The sequence below is a fragment of the Bufo bufo genome, chromosome 1 (genome assembly GCF_905171765.1).
Source record: "Bufo bufo chromosome 1, aBufBuf1.1, whole genome shotgun sequence".
NCBI classification, from domain to species: domain Eukaryota; kingdom Metazoa; phylum Chordata; class Amphibia; order Anura; family Bufonidae; genus Bufo; species Bufo bufo.
In genome coordinates, this window is record NC_053389.1 from 295,219,859 (window position 1) to 295,241,542 (window position 21,684).

Genomic DNA, 21,684 nt, shown 5'->3' on the forward strand with positions numbered 1-21,684 from the left:
TGTCCTTACTTTAGTTATCTCCTTATCATTACAGGGAAGTTTAGAATGATAGGTAGCACCTCTGTGTATAGATAACAAATGATCCTCCATTCACAATAGGTGATAGTCAAAGCTTATCTGTTCTTTCCTTGTACAATGACCTCTGCGCAGGTTACAGATCATGTCTAGAAAACCCTTCTGTAGAAGTCAATGAGGTCCCCTCTTGACCATTGTGTATATGGCCCATAGGGCTGCTGTAAAGCACCATAGAATCTAAGTACATGTATAGTCAATTAGTCATATGGCCTTTATAAATACTGCCTAAAATGTTTCCTTATTTTCTAGGCCCAATTTTGGTGATCACAGAATATTGTCAGCATGGAGACCTGTTAAACTTCTTGAGGAGAAAGGCAGAAATCATGAACAATAACTTTACTGCAGTTCTTGCAAATTCTACGGACGACTACAAAAATATGGCAGTAGAACAAAAGTATTTGGGAAGGTAAATCCATTGTCACTACAGCCTTATATTATCTGGCCAAAAATGCAAAAATTGTGGCTTCACATAATTTGGATACCTGTTGCCAAATAGATTTTAAGCCAGTGAGTGAAGGTGCAGCATTTAACTGGGTTATCTTAGGTCCACTAGAAGAGATGATTCTAAAGGCCCACCTTCCATCTATAAAGACCCTGCAGATTTCTAGTTTTAATTTCAAATTTTCAATGTGATCTTTCGTGTTAACATTGATAATAAAAGACTTTCCAAAGAGGCCTAATATGAACTCTTTTGACAAGACTCCAAAGTTACCTCCAAATGAGTTTGTTTACTGTTGGACTTTTGGTCTTAATTATTGTTTCAGAGCCTGGGTCCACAGGAGGATTCTCTGCTACTCATAATTCAGTCCAACCCTGTTCATGTGTAAGCACTAAATACCATTTCCCGAAACTTTTCATGAGCCGTATACAGTCCTAATAATGGGGTCTGAGACATTTTGTCCCACAAGAAGTACCGAGTGGGCTCCTTCTGGGACTGAGTCTAAGTATCTAAAAGAATGTGACTGATAACTACCTAAAAACGTACACATGCAGTATGCTGAATATTGATTTAATTTTCTAGTGACAGTGGACTAGGAAGTGAAAGCAAAGACAGTTATATCGATATGAAACCAATCTCCTCCAACATGGGCTCCACACCAGGTATGTTGTTTGGGCTTTGTTTATTACACTATGGCTAAAGCTGCCAAGTTGCTTTTATATTTCTGTTGGAGACTAATTGATCAAGGACATTAATAATTTACTTAATGAGGTCCAAAGTAATTCGCCAACAAAAAGTGAAACAAATACACATCATAAAACAGTATTGATAATTTCAATTTAGTGAATTTTCTTTTCTCACATTTCATATTGCATACTTTGTGCCTCCTTAGGCTTCATTCACATCACCGTTCAGCCTTTCCGTTCTCCTGCTCTGCTTAGGAGTAGGCGAACGGAAAGGACAGAGAACGAGAAGGCACATAACTGAGCCAAACTGAGCCCTTAGGACCCCATAGACTATAATGGGGTTAGTTTTGTTTCCGCTCAGAAGATGATTTTGAAGCGGAGACAAAGGTCCTGCATGCACAACTTTTGTCTCCGCTCCAAAATCATCTTCTGAGCGGAAACATAACGGACCCCATTATAGTCTCCTAAATGGAGCAGGAGAATGGGATTGCTGAACGGTGATGTGAATGAAGCCTTAAAAAATATTTCCCACTATGAACAATATTTTTTTTGAAAGAATCTCCTGACAATAAGCTGATTACAGTGTTACTGCAACCTGTTGGTGAATTATATATCACCTGCTAAATACTAAGAAAATCCTGAAAACATGACCAGCAGGTGGGCCCTGAGAACTGGAGTTGAATAACACTGCCCTACAGTAGATCAGTTGAGGAACACTGTGATACAGTAAATCACATTTCAGAATGGGAGACTCCACTCTATGAACTTGAAATTATGTACTGGATGTTGAATGGGTTTACTATACCAGGCAACTCCCTTGATTTATTCAATTGAAGTATACTGTACTCCTAGAAATAATACATGAAGAGCTAATAAATAATAAGGCTCTGTCCACATTAAAGGGGTTACCCCTCTAATACCCGGGCCCCCCACACAGGTTGTACTTACCTTGCTCCCGGATGCCTCTTCGGGTGGACACTAGGAAGGCTTGTCCCCATCGCGGCCTGCTATTGGCTGCATACCATCCCCCCTGTATATTTTGATCCTCCCAACAGGGAGATGCAGTGGCAGCCATCAGAAGCGACACAGGTGCCGGAGAGCAAGGTAAGTACAACCTGTGTGAGGGCCCTGGTTATTAGAGGAGGCATTATAGGGGTTGGATAACCCCTTTAAGATTTCTGTAGGATTTCCTGACACATACCTCTAACTAAGTATACAGTGGCATACCTCTTTAGCAGGCTCACATAAGTTTTCTTGCAGGATGCAACTACAGTATTTTTTATTTTTAGCAGTAAATATTTTTCGTAAAAAAAAAAAAAGTACATTAAAGGTTATAAATAACTGTCCTTCATCAGCAGAGGACAGGACACAGCATACCTTGTAAAAAAAAAAAAAAAAAAGAATATGAAATTGTAGATTCTATAGACTAAGAAAGAAAGTTGATTGACCATGTCCTGAGTACTAAGAATGCAAAAGCCAAAAAAGAGAACATAAAAGGTAAAAAAAAGCTATACGTTAAGCAAATATGGAAAGAAAAAAGGGGAGAAGGGCACCTCAGGTAATAAATCCACAAACGTCACCAAGTCTGGACTGTCTTTAAACATTATCCATCTAGTCCACATTTGGAGGGAACTATCAGAATGCTCCCTTTCATCATCCACCATATTTTCCATGTGCATAATGTGATTGACCTTGTATCTATAGTAGCTGACAATATTTTTGTAAACTATTAAAAAAAACACTGACATATAACAACCTGACAAATGCTACAAATGCTAAAAGGATGCTCTTTTGGCATCTGTTGGGTAAATGAAACCCTACAGATAAGTGTGGTGCTTTCTTTTTTTGTACCAGTGCATACACCAAACATAGGGTTCAAATGCAATGTGACCATAGCCTAAGGCCTCTGATATGAGCAGCTAAAGCAGCTGCCCCCCCCCCCCTCCCTGTCAGTCTGGATGAGGAGGGGGAGCAGGTACAGAGCTGACAGGCTGCAGGAGAAAAGGAAAATAGTAAAAACATATAGACATATGGTATTATATTCAGTGTTCTGACCCACATAATAAAATTATGTTATTTTTACCACACAGTGAACACCATAAACAAATTCCACAAAATAATGTAAATGTTGCTGTCTTTTCTACTAAAAATAGTATAATAAACGTTATTTAATACACTATATACTCTAAAATGGTTCCTAAAAAAACTACAACTAATCTCGCAAATTAAAATAAAAAATTAGAAGAAAAAATGTAAAAGTTATCACTACTGGAACACAAAGGGGGAAAATATTATTGGGTCTTAAGGCTAAAATTAATTATGTCACAAAGGGGTTAAAAATGCAATAGTGTCCCCTGAGTTGTGCGCCAACAAAATTTACTGCAGACACACATTAAAAAAAACTGCAAAAAAAGAGTGACATTTTTGGGAGTGTTTTTGAATTTTAATATGACTGTTAGGAGGTTAATGCAAGAAAATTTAGACTAGAACCTTCAGAATCACAGGTGCATATCCATGAAGCAAACATAAATACAAAAAACTAAATGGCTGCACACCGTTATATATACAAAAAATAGAGCTAAGAAATGGGGGTCCTTCTAGATAAAAGTGGTACAATACTGACTATAAATGAATAATAGAAGCTCTTAGCGCACATACGTGTCGGGCCCATCTACCAGGCGTCAAGGTGGCTTCCGCAGATGGGTCTCTATCACTAAATATACTGCCTCACTTTGGACTTACTTAAGCCTACAATATTCAGGGCAGTGTATGAACCAGCTACAAAAATACTCTGCTCAGAAGTCCCAGGTAGATGGGCGTGTTCAGTCTAAAAGTGGTGCTACCCTCAATATATTGCAAGAAAATTTAGACTAGAACCTTCAGAATCACAGGTGCAAATCCATAAAGCAAACATAATTACAAAAAACAAAATGGCTGCCCACCGTTATATATACAAACAATAGAGCTAAGAAATGGGGGTCATTCTAGATAAAAGTGGTACAATACCGACTATAAATGAGTATAAATGAATAATGGAAGCTCTTAGCGCACATACATGTTAGGAGGTTAAAATATCTATTGAACTGTAGTTTTAAGTGGAATATGGTAGATCTGTCACCTTTGCTATGGTCTCTTGCATTCTTAAGACATCTGCCATATAGTTTCATGATTATTGGGCAGTAAGATCTTGATTTTTCATGATTATGAGTATGCCTGTTTTAGAAAATCCACTGGAAGAAGAGGACATGGATGATCACTTACCACTGGACCTGCATGACCTTCTAAACTTTTCACTTCAAGTAGCACAAGGAATGTCATTCTTGGCCTCTAAGAGTGTAAGTCACCTAGAGTTTCTTAAATTTGTGTTCTCCCATTAATTAAGGGCTATGTACATCTTTGGGGGCAAGTTTTTTTTTTTTTTATTATTGCATTGTACTCGTTATGAGGTAAAAAAAAAAAATTTCAGTTGATCTTTATTCATAATATGGAGTCTTTTTCTCTGTACAGAGCTGAGATGATCTACTAGCAGGATCTGAATTTTCGCTGTGCTCCGTCAAACAGCTAGCTAAGGGCTCCTTATCTCTGCTCTCAGACCTTATAAATACTAAATACTTTGAAATAAATAATTGAAAAAAATATTTTTAGCCCAAAATGAGTAGAATGCAATCATAACAAAATGACTCACAAATTTGTACAAAGCTTTTAACTGAAAAAACAAAAAAAGCCTTTACAAAAGTGAGGGGTGATGTTATGCTAAGGTTACAAAAAAAGGAGCTGGTCCTCAAAACATTAGTGTCACTAACATTGCCTGTGAATAGGAGATGGTAAATTGCCATTCACCCACAGGAAACAATCAATGTAAAATCCTTCACTGTAAAAAAAGATAATTATTTTGGATGGGAAACTACTTAGACATCTATGCCAAGGGCATACATACCATGGAGATAGGTCTCACACGTGCTATTTGGCCCTTAAAGAGAGGGAACCCAGTGATGCATTCCATTTACTACTGGGAGACAGAAACTTTTATAGGACTGCATTATTAGATGAGTATTAGGCCCTGGGGTCATGGAAAAGTTATGTAAGAGGAAAACAACATTAGACCATCTGACGTGCACAAACCCAACACCATAATGTGGCTTCATTTTCATTTTTGCTATGTGCCTCCTATACTTAAGCCATGCCCTGTGCATTTTCTACATTAAATGGCCTGCATAAAAAATGGTCTACATAAATACCGTACCCAAAAAATACAGTAGAAAATTTGATGGCAGACATCTACTGGCTAATGGGTCTTCCAAATCTGGTGATGACCTGGACATCCCTGATTTTAATGCTATATTGAGTGGTCAAGTTGGGATTTTGATGTATAAATACTCTAATAACTTATGATATTTCTACTTGTACTAGGTATATTATATTGACTATATGCTAATATATCTTAAATACCATGTAGTGTATTCACAGAGATGTGGCTGCAAGAAATGTGTTGGTAACCAATGGACGTGCTGCTAAGATCTGCGACTTCGGCTTGGCCAGGGACATTGAGAATGACAGCAACTATGTTGTCAAAGGCAATGTAAGTCTTCCATATTTTTCCCCTAAATAATCATGCATATGTTTAAGTTGACCTATTACCTACACACAGTGAAATCATTAATGCAGAATGCACTGAGACTGAGCCAAGTTATAATGAAGTATCTATAGGATTGATCGGTTATATACAGTCTAGTTAAGGGCTATATGATTCTTTTGGTGTGTGGAATTTATATGAAATATTCCTTTGAGGCTGTGGGTGGATTAAATAGTTATTTCAAGGGTCACTAGGTTTCTATAAAACCTTTGATATGTTATAGAGACACATCAATCGGTGGGGGTCTGAGTTTGCATCTCCCAACCGACTGCTAGAAGAAAAAGCAGGGAAAAGGGAGAAGCACTCACATATCAAGCTGTACTCGATGCAGGAGAGGAAGCACGACGGCAAGATTGACTCAATATAAAATCTATGGGCCCATCTCACTTTAACCCCAAGGATGTGAAAGCACTTCTCTTGCCGTGTTCTAGCGATCGGTGGGGTCTCCTCACTCAGACTCAGCACTCTGATGTTTTTATGATATATCAGATGTTTTATGAAGACTCAGTTACCCTTTAACTTACCCTTATCAGTAATACTGTCAAAGAACGCCCCAAGAATTTTTTTTCTTTACCTTGTACTCAGTGTAGCGGGCACTTGCCTGCTAAGTATATTATTCATACCAGATACAGTCCTGATCAAAAATCATATTTAGCATGGCTGGATCTTAACAAGGTTCCAAGTAGAGCTTCAACATGCAACAAGAAGAAATTGGAGTGAGCCCAAAAAAAATTTGAGCATTCAATTTAATGAAAACAACGAATAAGGCTACTTTCACACTTGCGTTCAGAGCGGGTCCGTCTGATGTCTGCACAGACGGATCCGCTCCTATAATGCAGACGTTTGGATCCGTTCAAAACGGATCCGTCTGCATTATAGTTTAAAAAAAATTCTAAGTGTGAAAGTAGCCTGAACGGATCCGTCCAGACTTTACATTGAAAGTCAATTGGGGACGGATCCGTTTGAAAATTGAGCCATACTGTGTCAACTTCAAACGGATCCGTCCCCATTGACTTACATTGTAAGTCTGGACGGATCCGCTTGCCTCCGCACGGCCAGGCAGACACCCGAACGCTGCAAGCAGTGTTCAGGTGTCCGCTTGCTGAGCGGAGCGGAGGCTGAACGCTGCCAGACTGATGCATTCTGAGCGGATCCGCGTCCACTCAGAATGCATTAGGGCAGTACGGATGCGTTCGGGGCCGCTTGTGAGCCCCTTCAAACGGAGCTCACAAGCGGACACCCGAACGCAGGTGTGAAAGTAGCCTAAACTGAAACAGGCTGTTTTTCAGCTGATCAAAAGTCATGCCTTTAAAAGGCCAAATCTGTGCAAAGGATGTGGATTCATTGTTATTTTCTGTCAGGTAGTCACACGTTGTGATGGCAAAGGCAAAAAAACTCTCCCTTTTTAAACGTGGTTGGGTTGTTGAACTGCATAAGCAGGGTCTCTCACAGCGCACCATCGCTGCTGAGGTGGGACGCAGTAAGACAGTCATTTGGAATTTCTTAAATGATCCTGAGGGTTATGGAACAAAAAAGTCAAGTGGAAGACCCAAAAAAATTTCATCAGCACTGAGCCAGAGGATCCAATTGGCTGTCCGTCAAGACACTGGACGATCCTCGACCCAAATTAAGGCCCTTTCTGGTGCTGACTGCAGCCCCATAACCATCAGACGGCATCTGAGACTGAAGGGCTTCAAAAACAAAAAACGTCTTCAAAGACCTCATCTCCTTGAACGCAACAGAACTGCTCGTTTGGACTTTGCAAGAGAGCACCAAACATGGGACATTCAAAGGTGGAAGAAAGTTTTATTTTCTGATGAGAAAAAAATTTAACCTTGATGGTCCTGATGGTTTCCAACGTTACTGGCATGACAAGCAGATCCCACCTGAGATGTTTTCTACGCGCAACAGTGGAGGGGGCGCCATTTTTTTTTTTCCTTCAGTGGAACAATGGAGCTTCAGGAAGTGCAGGGGCATCAAAAGGCCGCTGGCTATGTCCAGATGTTGCAGAGAGCATTCCTCATGAGTGAGGGTTCTCGTCTGTGTGGTAACGACTGGGTTTTTCAACAGGACAACGCTACAGTACACAATGCCCGCAGGACAAGGGACTTCTTCCAGGAGAATAACATCACTCTGTTGGCCCATCCTGCGTGTTCCCTGATCTAAATCCAATTGAGAACCTTTGGGGATGGATGGCAAGGAAAGTTTACAAAAAAAGTTTACAAAAATGGACAACAGTTCCAGACAGTAGATGGCCTTCGTGCGGCCGTCTTCACCACTTGGAGAAATGTTCCCACTCACCTCATGGAAACGCTTGCATCAAGCATGCCGAAACAAATTTTGGAAGTGATAAACAATAACGGCGGAGCTACTCATTACTGAGTTCATGTTTGGAAGTTGGATTTCTGTTTTGGGGGCGTTTAGTTTTTTTTTGGAGGTGTGGTCTTAAACTTTTGATCAGCTGAAAAACCGCCTGTTTCAGTTTATTCGTTGTTTTCATTAAATTGAATGCTCAAAAAATGTTTTGTCTCACTCCCATTTCTTCTTGTTGCATGTTGAAGCTCTACTTGGAAGCCATGCTAAATATGATTTTTTGCCATTTTTCAAGTGGTCTTAAACTTTTGATCAGGACTGTATTACATCATACTGCCAAAATGATGCCCAATTAAGGATGGGTTCACATCAATGTTTCATTTTCCGTTCTTCTGATCTGTCAGAAGAATAGAAAACACCCCAAAAAATGGATCCTACATTTTAAGCATCTGTTATGCTCAGTTATGTACATTTTGCATTCATTTTAGGCATTTCTGTCTCTGTAATGTTAGATGGAAAAAAATACTTTGTGCAGTACTTTTTTGCCATCTAAAATAACGGATCTGAGATGGATATGGCTAAAACGGATACAAAATGTGCATATTTGAGCATAACTTATGTTATCACGGATCAGAAGAACAGAAAATGAAACGGTGATGTGAACCCCGCCTATTTGAGCCATATATATCACATTTAAAGGGGTCACGCCAAGTTATAAACTTATTCTTTATTCACACTGGGTAATACAATGATGGGCTACTTCCAGCAGTACCATAGAATATGAATGAGGGGCATATGCGCAACCTGCTGCTCCAATCTTGTACGGGACCCCTGTCTTAATGATTGGTAGGGTCCTAGTAGTCAGACCACAGCGATCAGATATTTATCTCCTATCTTGTGAATAGGCGATAAATTCATAATTTGGCACAATCACATTAATGAGAATCTGTCAGGTCCCCCAAGCGCTAATAAGTACAGTGCCACATAAATAGTTATGCTGCTGCTGGCCTGAGATTGCAAATGTATATGTCCATACTCATGATTCCTCATGTTGTGCACTGATAAATTGAGAGGACTTATCCTGGAAATGGGCGTAGCTATAGGGGGTGCTGAGGTAGCCTACACTACTGGGTCCTCGCGCAGCACGAAGGCTATGTGCTTCCCTGTCCCTTTCCACAAAGTACTGAGGGAAGAGGGGCCCAAGCTGAACTCTTGCAACAGGGCCCATGAGCCTTTAGCTATGCCCCTGGTCCCGGAGTACCGTATATGTCTTGGAGTCCTCTCCGTTATGTGTGCATGCCGATGACTCCTCTCAGTGTATTTCAGGACTGGTATGCAGGTACACAATTTGAGAATGGGGGTAATTATAAACATACAAATTAGCGATCTAAGGTCAGTGGCAGCAGTACTATTCTTGTAGTACTGTACTTAATAGCGCTAGGGAATTAAAACACTCCCTATGAGCTGAAACCCATGTTTATCAGGCTACATTGAGATAATGGATTTGTCACAGATTTCAGTGTGGAGAAACTCATCTGAAAGTACCTTAAATCTGCTGACTTGGTACAGACTGCAGACAAAGAGAGGAACAAGATTCTTGTGCCAGTAACATTGAGCACTGTGGTCAAAGCTGCATGGTTGGAACAACCGTATCCTCAATAAGCCATTACAATGGAGTCAACAGTTTCATTTCACACTTAATGTAATCACTAGCTGCAGTTTTCTCTGTATGCGGCCGTTCCATGCATTGGAGACTGCAATTTGCGTACCCCAATGCACAGTCAACGTCTGTGCAGCGGCCGGGATGGATCGAGACCCAATCAACTTGAGTGGGTCAGTGATTCGTCCGCACCGCAAAAAAATAGAACTATTTTTTTGCGGTGCGGAGGCATGTGCAGAAACACCATGGAAGCACTCCATGGTGCTTCCATGGGGTTCCGTGCCTCTGTTACACACCGCAGCTCCGGATTGTGGACCCATTCAAGTGAACGGGTCTGCATCCGTGATGCGGAGAGCATACGGCCAGTGACCGCATATTGCAGTGTATAAATATAAATCTGTAGTATGATCCAAATGTACTTAATCTATTTCTGTACCACGTTAGGTTGATGCCCACGGCAGAGCTTCATACACAGAGTCTGCACAGCAGTACATGGAGGCTGTAGAACACTGCCTACATATGCTGCCATATAGGCTCTTAGAGTACTGTATGCACAGAGATTTTCTCCTCTAGTTGTGAATTATAATATTGATACTTGGAACACAGTTTATATTGCTTTATATTTGGGGGAAAAAGAGAAGAGAAACAAGAGAATAATTTGAGAGAAATGTCATCAATTAGATTGGTTAGTCCTTGGAGTTGTCCAGCTTCAAGGACTTTTTTAACAGACCACTGCACCATGTTGTACCTATTGAAAAACTCAGTCACCTTTCCACACTGCTCCATGCTTCCTTCAACGGTCTTCCGTTCCTCATCTTCTAAACTTCTAGACTGTCATATTAACCCTTGACATGGTATAAGACAAATGGTAAAATAATATAATATTGTTCATCTGCCTCCAGATGGCACTGTGGTACTGCAGATGAATATCACAACCATAAACATTAATTCTAAATACCTAATATGTTCACATGACCTTCTTAACCTTTTTAATATACATCATTAAGGAAGGTCTTTTCCTGACACTTTTAATTACCCATAACCTAGACTTGTTGGAGTCATTGTCTTCTCCTATCTTTTTGAATATATGTTAATAGATAACGATATATAATGGCCTTGATACTCGGCATCGGGACTTGTTTACTTTATTTATCTACATGGATGAATAACTATCGTCTGAAATAACATTTAACTCTTTTCAGAAATCCAATTACCAGAAACTTACTTCAGTGTTTCTGTATCTTCTACAGGATACATTCTAAATGACACATACATGGTATAATATATATATATATATATATATATATATATATATATATATATATATATATAAATCGATACATTGTTACACATAAATAACACATTATATGAATTATTGGTTAAAATATGTTATAAAACTAAATATACCATACAGAAAAATATATAATATAATTATGAATATATGAATTGAGCCTCACATAGCAGGTGTGCCTTAAGGATATAAATTTTTATCTTGTCATGGTTTATCCATGAAACAACATTGTTCCCTTCAGACAGACATGTCTGAAGAAGCTAGTGTACTCCCCATAGATAAATCCATATCTTTAGCAATAACTTTTAAAATACAATGTCCGTTCATATTCACAATTATTTTTTTATAAACTGAACTTGCCATGAACTCATCTTGGCTTCTTCAGCCACACAACAGAACTTTGGTTCAAGCTGATTTTATTCTTAAAGGCAATGAGCATTCATTTTGGCTATAATATCATTAGATAATATTGTATACTTATGAAAATGCACAACAAGACAGATGGGGTCACATGCTCCATTGCAGCCAATGACTGGCCTTAGTGGTGATGTATCCCCCAGTGGCACGTGACCAAACATTAATGTTCTGCTTGGGGACATGTCAACATTGAGAGTAATCATTGGCTGTAGCAGCACAAGTGACGCATCAGGGAGTTTACAAGGTAAGGACCGGAAAACCTCTGAAGGCTGCATGAATGGAGAGGCATGTACAACACAGTGCAGGGGTCTGTTAAAAAAGTCCATGAAGCTGGACAACCTCTTTAATATAGAGCATTATAATACGTGGCCTTAGACACAATTCAATGCAACTTTAACGTATACAAATGTTTGTTTTTAAGGCTCGGCTCCCAGTTAAGTGGATGGCCCCAGAGAGTATCTTTGATTGTATCTACACAGTGCAAAGTGACGTTTGGTCCTATGGAATCCTACTGTGGGAGATCTTTTCTCTTGGTGAGCCCAGATCATCGAGGATCAAATTCTTTCACCGCTAAATATTAGGTCAAATGACCCTGAGGTGCTGTTGTATTCAACATCTGTAACCAAAATCTATGCCTTGTATGAAATACCAGGACCAGATTAACCACAATGGAACCCACAATGGTGAACTGTGCAGTGCCTTCTATGGATTCCCCACCTTATGGTGCACAATTTTGAAAAAACAAAAATAGGGGTGGGGGGGAGGTATAGAAAAGTGCACAATACAGTGCCCAAATGGTACACTCATGTAGTGACCAAATAACCCTGCCAAATCAATACACTAAGGTCATGTAGCTGCTAATACAAATATAAGGTCTGGGGTGCAAGGTCTGGTTGTCTAGGCCATCAGGGCCAGTGACACACTCTATAGTTCGTACTGCAGAAAACACTCAGCAGGCTGAGTACAAAAAAAGGATTGCACTGCACCGGGAACTCTGTTTAAAAGGTTTTATTAAAACAAGAAAGGCATATAAAAACAAAAGCTACGCATTTCTGTGGCAGACTGCCTCCATTATCAGGCTCATCAGTGCCTGATGAAGGTGGCCGTCCGCGGGGGTCATTTATTAAGACCGGTCTTAATAACCCCTATATCTGACGGCGGATCTGCCGATGTTATGAAGAGGTGCCGGCCTCTACATAACATCAGATTATCTAGCACCGGTCTAAATCAAAGCCAGCTTTCTAGCTGTCTTACATTTAGACCATTTTCTACGCCTAAAACAGGCGTAGAAAATGATGAATGAGACGGGCATGCCGGTCTGTCCCCTTCCCCCCTTTTCCCCGCTCACGCAAGGTCTAAAAAAGTGGGTGTGGGTTAGCAGGGAAAAGTCGCAGATTGCGGCGCAAATAACCTTTGCGCTGAAATCTGTGCCTGAAATAGGCCTAATATAGGTGTATTTCTGGATAATAATTGACCCCCATAGTGACTTGTACATGTGAAATTCTAAAATATGACCCTTCAAAATCTATTTTTTTTTGTTCTATGCCTATAGGCTCATGGACACAACTCCTATTTAAATAAAAGTTGACTGTTGTGAATCAGGATTCTCTAAATTTAGGTCAAACCAGGGGCGTTGCTAGGGTCAAAGAAGATCCAGGACCCAAGCCCCAATGAATATGGCCCAATTCTCTAAGTCCCCCACCCCTACCGCATTTTGCTATACAGCAGCACATACCTGACACATCCAGTGCCTCCAGGTGACATCTCCTCTGATGTAGATCTTTTCTGTCATCATCTTCTCCATTTGGTCTGTACAACTTCTTGCAGGTGCACCTCATCTCTGCAGAGTGTGACACACAGACATCTTAGCTTCATCACTTTTCTGTCATCATCCCCCAACCTGAAGTCCTCACAGTGTTATCCTGCTACTCGCTGTGCTTCCCAATACCCCCAAATACTATCTTGAAGAAAAAAAACTGCCATACAGATAGACCCCCCGAGAGTAATAGTGCTCCTCATAGCCCCACCAATAGTAATTCCCTTCTAGAAATGCCCTCATTAGTAATACTGCCCCCTACAGTGCCCCCAACAGTGATAATGCTCCCCAATAGTGTCCCCATTAGTAATACTGCCCCCTACAGTGCCCCCAACCTTGATAACGCTCCCCAAGAGTGCCCCATTAGTAGAAGAGCCCTCCAGTATTAATAATAACCTCACAGAGCCCCCAGTAGAAATAAGGCCCCCTATTTTCCCCCCAGTGGTAATAAAGCTATATACAGACCCCTCAGTAGCAATAAGGCCCCCATAGTGCTCTTAGTAGAATTAAGGCAGATCTATAAGTCCCTTTCTATAGTGCACCAGTAATAAGCCCCTCCTGTGGTGCCCCCAATAGGTATAATACTTTCCTGTAGTGTCCCGGTAGTAATAAGGCCCTCCTGTGGTGCCCCAAATAGGTTTAATATCCTCCTGTAGTGCCCCAGTAGTAATAAGGATTTCCTGTGGTGTCTCCAATTGGTATAATATCCTCCTGTAGTGCCCCAGTAGTAATAAGGCTTTTCTGTGGTGCCCCGTATAGGTATAAGGCCCTCCTGTAGTGCCCCAGAAGGTATAATGCCCTCCTGTTGTGCCCTAGTAGTAATAAGTCCTTCCTGTGGTTCCCCAAATAGGTATTGCAAAGGCCCTGTAGTTATAACCAATCTCCTAGTGGCTCCAGCAGGTATAATGCCAACATTTAGTGCCCATAGCATTCACAAAGCCCCCACTGTGGACAAGATATAAAAAAATACTCACCTGACTTCCCAATGGCGGAGGTCCAAGTTGCAGGCTTCTGGATTCAGATGGGTATGTTGAAGTCACCGGGCCGTCTGTGTCTTGGCGCAGGCGTGCGCGATGACATCATCACGCCGCCTGCGACCCAGCACAGGCAGTTGCTTGGCAACCGCCTGCGCCGTTCTACAAGCAAGCGGCCACAGTAATTCAACTTTATCGCCATCCTTAGGTCGGCGAGGCAGTTGTATAGCTACCAGCCGTAACATTCGGGGCCCTGGACAAAACATCAGGGGCCCCGAATGTTTTGACCTAGCGACGCCCCTGGGTCAAACTATACGTTTTCCAAGCAGTAGCCAGTTCTGCCAGAATAAGGTACTTTTTATGAGTGGATCTCAATTCTGGATCATTGATAGAGCTCATGATAGATCATATGTAGAGATTAGCGAAGTTCTGAAAAATTCCATTTGGCTGATTCGCCAAGGTTCACCAAGAAATTTGGCTTGTTCCTTATTAAGTCGGCACAAATCCCTATAAATACAGTATACCCAGGCCACTCTGCCTAATCATATTCTTCCCACTTGGTGGCCCAATCTCAGTGTGAAGGCTTGGCAGTTAACCCTTTCCCGACAGTAAATTTAGGTCGGCGGCCAGGCATTTAAAAATGGCGCCCACTGGCGAGTGCAGCGGGTGCCATGGATGCTGTCTGTCTGTTGTTTTAAAGAGCAGACACCCGGCACTAATGACTTTGAGCGCTTCAGATGCCGTTGTCATCTGGGTGTGCTCCGGCTCCCCTCGATAAGAACTTGTTCTGGCTCCAGCGGATAACATCACGCAGACACACCAGTGACACCCTAGATGAGGTAGGACCAATTGGTTCTTTTATTTATTGCAAGGTGTATTGGTACTTCCTAAACTTCGGACCAAATTCAACTTCGAATGCTTTGCTTCTCTCAACACTAATCATGTGGGTAGGGGTTGTATTCATGAGACTTTTTTTGGTCATTTGAGGCATCCTCTGGTAATTAAACATTCACAACTGGAATAAATAACATTTTTGCACTCTTGTGTTGAGAACTTTAATCCAGGTTGTACACTATTTATTTTACAGGAAGGAGCCCATATCCTGGTGTTGTTGTCAACCGAAAGTTTTATAAAATGATAAAAGATGGATACAAGATGGACTGCCCAGATTTTTCCCCGCTGGACATGTAAGTAAAAATAGAATGCAAGGTTTCCATAATGTAAAGCAGTAATCGTCTGCTCTTAGGTAGCACATTCATAGCCAAACATTTATGCTGTAAAATGAAAGGTTAGTATTAAAGGGGTTGTCATGTCCCTGGAATTTTTTTTTTTTTTTTTACCAAAAGCATAGAATGCTATAACATGCTACTCCTGGGCTGAAATTTCCTGGCTTCCATACCAATTTGATTATCCTGGCTTTCAGTGATGACCTCAATATTATCACATGCCCATATTCAGAAAGTCAGTCTAAGCTTTTAGTAAAAGATTTCAAGGGATGGGATAGTCCCTTTAAATTTAAACAGGACCTTCACCCAGTCAGAACCCACCCTCGTTCAGGGAAGTACAGTGACATATATTATTGATTGACAGAGTGCTATTTAGGTTATGGTATGGTGTTCTAATCCAATGAAAATTGTATGTTTCAAAGAAATGACTAAAGCTGACTATATGCAGCCCTTGATGAAAACATCAGCTCCAATGCGGATTTATGCATCTCCATGGCAACAGACCACATATAAACCATGAGTGGTCTGATACTCCTTCCAGTTGTCCCTTAATTTGCTAGTATGCTTGTAAATATTAAGACAGAGAGAACGGAGTATGACTGCAGGATCAGACTACACAAGGCTTGCATGTAGTCTGTTACTGTGGAGGCACTGATCTGCTTGGGAGCTATAGGCACAAAATAATAGGACACTTTCATCAAAACAATTTACAACATGGCTTCATTTTACACTTTAGATGAACTGAGACAATAAAATACAGGTTGCTGAGGCAGGCATAGCCTATAATGGTAAGGAAAGTGTTAGTAGACTAATAGTGTCTAGAAGAGATGGAGTACAGTTCCTCCACCACAGACCAGGGACTAACAGTGTAGATGCTTACAGATCCTCATCTGTGTGCTTAGTGTAAAACTAGCCATACACATTAGATAAATGTTGACCTGAACCCACCATGCGCATGAGGGCCTCCCAAGTCTCCTGAAATGGCAGATGTCAGAGTAAATAAGAGGCAACTACCAATTTCTTCAGTTCTTGGGGAGATAAACTGCTGTCAGGGGAGTCTGAAAGTTTTTAGGTTTTTTTTCCCTGTTCACGACATATGCACACTCAGCCGAGCTGAGTTCATGGGTGTCAGGTAAGATAGCTGCCTGTTCGACTGACAGCTATCTAATGTGTATGGTCATCCTTAGGCCTCATGCACACGAACATATTTTCACTCCGTGTCCGTTCCGTTTTTTTTGCGGACTGTATATGGAACCATTCATTTCAATGGGTCCGCAAAAAAACAGAAGTTACTCCAGGTGCATTCCGTTTCCGTATGTCTGTATTTCCGTTCCGCAATAAATTTCCTGCATTACAAACAAGGATAGAACTGATCTATTAGGGGCCAGCTGTTCCGTTCCGCAAAATACGGAATGCACACGGACGGCATCCATATGTTTTGCGGATCAGTTTTTTGCGAACCGCAAAATACATACGGTCATATGCATGAGGCCTTACTATCCTGCCTTATCTAGTCCTCCATTACTACAGAGCTGTGATTTTTTTTTTCCCTGCTGTCAAATGAGATGACTCTGCTTACCCTGTCCCAGTCTAATGCTGAAAAGTAAGAACAGAAGTGTAAGTCTCATGTGTGAGAAGTGAAATGTTGGTCTAATGTATGTGCCCCAGTGGGTAATATGGATAGTCCTATAAAAGATTTTAAAAATGTGCAAATCATTAAACACCTCCTTCAGTCATTTTCTGATTATGAAACATTTTTAGATATCGCATCATGAAAGCATGCTGGGACCTGGAGCCTACTCGCCGACCAACCTTTAACCAGATCACCGATCTCATCAACAGACAAATGAGCATAATCACAAACCAGGTAAAAACAGCCATTTTGCTACCTCATCGGCACTTGACTAGAAGTTCTGGAAATGTATATCAATTTTCTGGAAATGTATATCAATTTGCACTTCTGCCACTTGCTGTCAATCAGACGTCCACAAGAGGGTCACATGCGCTGTCCAATGGAAATTGCTGATGAAGAAGGACCCACCACTACATTACTCTATAATGAGAAACGTATGTTTTAGTTTTCAGGGTAATGATATGCTTCAATGGAGCAGTGTTGCAGTTCCCTGCAAAGAATGTGGACAGTAGTGGTTCTGTGTATGGATAAAGCCAACTGGCTTCTGCCCAAGAGCTTACAAAACCTAGAGGCAGGCTAGGCCCAGTATGTTGGGCATATCTCGGTTCCCAATGAGTGATGAGAACTCTACCTCCTCATTGGCATTGTCACGTTAGCAAATCATGGAAAAGAACAGTCAAAGGGTTGTGGTGCCCTTTATTTCTAGAAGGGCTGGGGCAGACAAAGACCTCATACTTCATATAGGACTCATTTGGTTTTGTGAGTTTCATTGACAGCTATATTCTGTGAACACTTTCTTCTGTCCCATCATTCAGGAGATCAGTTGGAGGTACACCACTTTGATTAAACCATTTGACCAACACCATGTAAATGTTCTTTCATATATCACATTTTAAGTTTCAATTTTGTTTTTATCTTTGAGGATTATACAAACATCATCCAGGGCCAACAAGAAGAAGATTGTGCAGATACAAAGTGTGTGGATTCCCAGCCTCTGATGAAAGGAAACAACTACCAGTTCTGTTAGTCGGAGGCTTCCACATTGGATTCCACAAAATCATTGAGGCGCACAGAAGTGTTGGTGTTACATGGAAGAACCGCCAACATTAATCATTAGAAATTTTGATTGAGGCATTAATTTCATACTTATTAAGCTAAGAAACTAAACATAGTCTCTCTGTTGCCAGAATCAGAGGGGGATGGGTAAAATGTAGCATTACTATTGTAGCACTGGAAAAGCCGATACTGTCGTGTTAACTGACCTATATATGTGCATTCCTATTAGATTCAACAAGGGCAATGAATAATAGGAGTGTGACAAAAACAGAGAAGGGAAGATACTTTTTTCACTATATTTTTTGTAATTTTAAGATTTAATCAAGCAAAATATAAAATCAGGTATTCATAGCGATGCATTTGTTTCCAGACAGCGTAGTATAAAATTTGCTCTATGAATATAAATTTACAGTATGGTTTCTTCATGACAGCAGCTTGTGGTGTCATGATTACATTTTTAAACACCAGGAAATGTGTCAAGCAAATATTAATCACCGTTCCCTATGTGGTTTTCAGGTGCGCAGGGGCCTTGTCATCAACCTAAAGCAGTGTTTTCCAATCCATGGATCCTGGTTAGGGGTTTCCCAGGAAATAGCAATGGCATTGTCATTAGAGGTTTAAATCAGGCCCCAATGCAAAATCTGCAACAAGATCCCTACCTTCATTCTCCTCATGTGGCAAAGGTCTCTTTGGACTACTTGAGGCACTTGGGTTCAGGTCTGACTGCCATCTCTGCATGCCTGACAGCTACACCCCTCGCTTTCACTTTTACAGGAGGGATGTGGGACAGTAGTTTTAGGAGTCTCCACAATAGGGGCACATTTTTTATCTCTGTGGTAATAATTCAGTTGGGAATAATTGTCCTAATGAATATTAATATCGCTGGGTTGCATAGTATATGTGCTTCACTCAATTATCTATTAATAGCCCAAACCATACTTAATAAGCTACAGTTCATTAGTATAGATTTTATTTTTGATGTTCAAGCTATCAGTACAAAGCTAAGTGATTATATATTACTCATATAGCACCTACAGTATTAATAGGTACATCCTCGATATATTCATATATACAGTACAGACCAAAAGTTTGGACACTCCTTCTCATTCAAAGAGTTTTCTTTATTTTCATGACTATGAAGGCATCAAAACTATGAATTAACACATGTGGAATTATACACATAACAAACAAGTGGGAAACAACTGAAAATATGTCATATTCTAGGTTCTTCAAAGTAGCCACCTTTTGCTTTGATTACTGCTTTGCACACTCTTGGCATTCTCTTGATGAGCTTCAAGAGGTAGTCCCCTGAAATGGTTTTCACTTCACAGGTGTGCCCTGTCAGGTTTAAAAAGTGGGATGTCTTGCCTTATAAATGGGGTTGGGACCATCAGTTGCATTGAGGAGAAGTCAGGTGGATACACAGCTGATAGTCCTACTGAATAGACTGTTAGAATTTGTATTATGGCAAGAAAAAAGCAGCTAAGTAAAGAAAAAGGAGTGGCCATCATTACTTTAAGAAAGTCAGTCGAAAAATTGGGAAAAATTTGAAAGTAAGGGCTATTTGACCATGAAGGAGAGTGATGGGGTGCTGCGCCAGATGACCTGGCCACCACAGTCACCGGACCTGAACCCAATCGAGATGGTTTGGGGTGAGCTGGACCGCAGAGTGAAGGCAAAAGGGCCAACAAGTGCTAAGCATCTCTGGGAACTCCTTCAAGACTGTTGGAAGACCATTTCAGGTGACTACCTCTTGAAGCTAATCAAGAGAATGCCAAGAGTGTGCAAAGCAATAATCAAAGCAAAAGGTGGCTACTTTGAAGAACCTAGAATATGACATATTTTCAGTTGTTTCATACTTGTTTGTTATGTATATAATTCCACATGTGTTAATTCATAGTTTTGATGCCTTCATAGTCATGAAAATAAAGAAAACTCTTTGAATGAGAAGGTGTATCCAAACTTTTGGTCTGTACTGTAGATACTAACACAACGGTTTTATAGTTATACAGTATATCATTATATGAAAATAATCTGACAGCGTGAAAAAGATACTCAAGCTGCTGTAAATAAAATGCTACTTAATGGTAAGGATTTCAAATTGGTTTTACCGTTTATGAACCTAAAGGGATTGTTTGCTTTCTTCTGGTAGTAAGCTGATCACAGGAACTTTGGAGGTGTTCCATTGTCCTGCAGCGCCACCACAGGAGAAATGAAGCATTACAGAGCCCACTGAAATTAATGGACTCTGTGTAATGCACACCAGGGTACTACGGTAGTACTGGAATTGCTTTCAAGGACCCAAGCAAATAAGCCCCAAAAAGGTACCCACTGTTACCTGTCAAATGCCACTTGCTGTTGCCATGTCACTAATAGGCAGTAGAAGGCTGACATAGTGCTTGTGCATTTCAATTAAAGAGGGCCTGTCACGTTTCCCGAAATGGTTTAGTAAAAAATTATATTCCCTGTCAAATCATTTGGAACATTTCTTATAACTTAAAACGGTTTTGTGAAATTCATCAATAAATTGACTTGGTGTCCCTACCTAAACTAACCCAGTGCAATCATGGCTGACAGAGCCAGAATAGGTAGGAAACCCCCTGACACAGGGAAGGGTAACACCTAAATGTCAATGTATTCAGAAATTTTCTGGAAGAATAACAGAGAAAAAGGATGGTACATGGTCCTGAAAAAGATGTTCCTGGGTAGTTTTTGATGGGATATACAAGTATTTAGAATCAAAGCTGACAGGCCCACTGTAAGGGAAAGCATCCCTTCCCCAGAGAGCAATCAAATATATTATATGGAGCTAATGGGTGCATTAAGATAATTTCAACCTTTCCTTCCTTCACATGGATCCACAGGTTGTGAGAATAAGAATAACATGATATTTATATTGCACAATGATCATATTATTCCTCCAAATGCCTTCCCCCAGGTGTCCACCAAGTCTACACAGTGAGGTAGGAAATAGAGGTAGAGGGTAGAGAGGGAGCCCAGCAGCTAATGATAATTTGATTGTATGTGGCCCCTAACTTCACTTGCATGCCTGGCCTTATAGAGGGATAGATGGTGTTTCTAGCCACTCTATGCTCTTGTTGACAGTTGAGGGCCTGGGTTAGCTCAGCCTCAAGTGAATGGGGTGAGCTGCGATACCACAGGAGTACCGCTGCCTTCTCAAAACAACTGATTGTCATGGGTCCTGGGTGTCAGACCCCCACCGATCAGATACTGATGACCTATCCAGATCCAAGTAGTAAATGGAAGGCAATTCATCTGAATGGCCATTTTATACAAACCTTCAGCAGCCACACACTGCAGACGACATAGCTGTCTGTATTTTCTCAAGGTCCACAATGGCTCTTTGACTAAAGGAAGGCTGGGACTGGCCCACAGTGGAACAAGTGAATCCCCCGGTAGGCCCCTAATAAAGATGGGCCACCAGCACATCATCTCAATATCCAT

At 40.8% G+C, this 21,684-nt stretch overlaps 1 protein-coding gene across 1 annotated transcript in view; it reads left to right on the top strand.

Annotated features, from left to right (window-relative positions):
• Nucleotides 1-19,002, top strand: part of CSF1R (colony stimulating factor 1 receptor) — a 121,155-nt gene extending 102,153 nt beyond the window's left edge. The window contains exons 14-21 of the mRNA XM_040440738.1: nucleotides 325-481; nucleotides 1,097-1,176; nucleotides 4,423-4,535; nucleotides 5,657-5,779; nucleotides 11,936-12,047; nucleotides 15,392-15,491; nucleotides 17,292-17,397; nucleotides 18,086-19,002. Coding sequence (XP_040296672.1) covers nucleotides 325-481; nucleotides 1,097-1,176; nucleotides 4,423-4,535; nucleotides 5,657-5,779; nucleotides 11,936-12,047; nucleotides 15,392-15,491; nucleotides 17,292-17,397; nucleotides 18,086-18,190 — 896 coding nt within the window. The 3' untranslated portion in view covers nucleotides 18,191-19,002. The remainder of the gene's footprint in view (nucleotides 1-324; nucleotides 482-1,096; nucleotides 1,177-4,422; nucleotides 4,536-5,656; nucleotides 5,780-11,935; nucleotides 12,048-15,391; nucleotides 15,492-17,291; nucleotides 17,398-18,085) is intronic.
• Nucleotides 19,003-21,684: the final 2,682 nt, after the last annotated feature.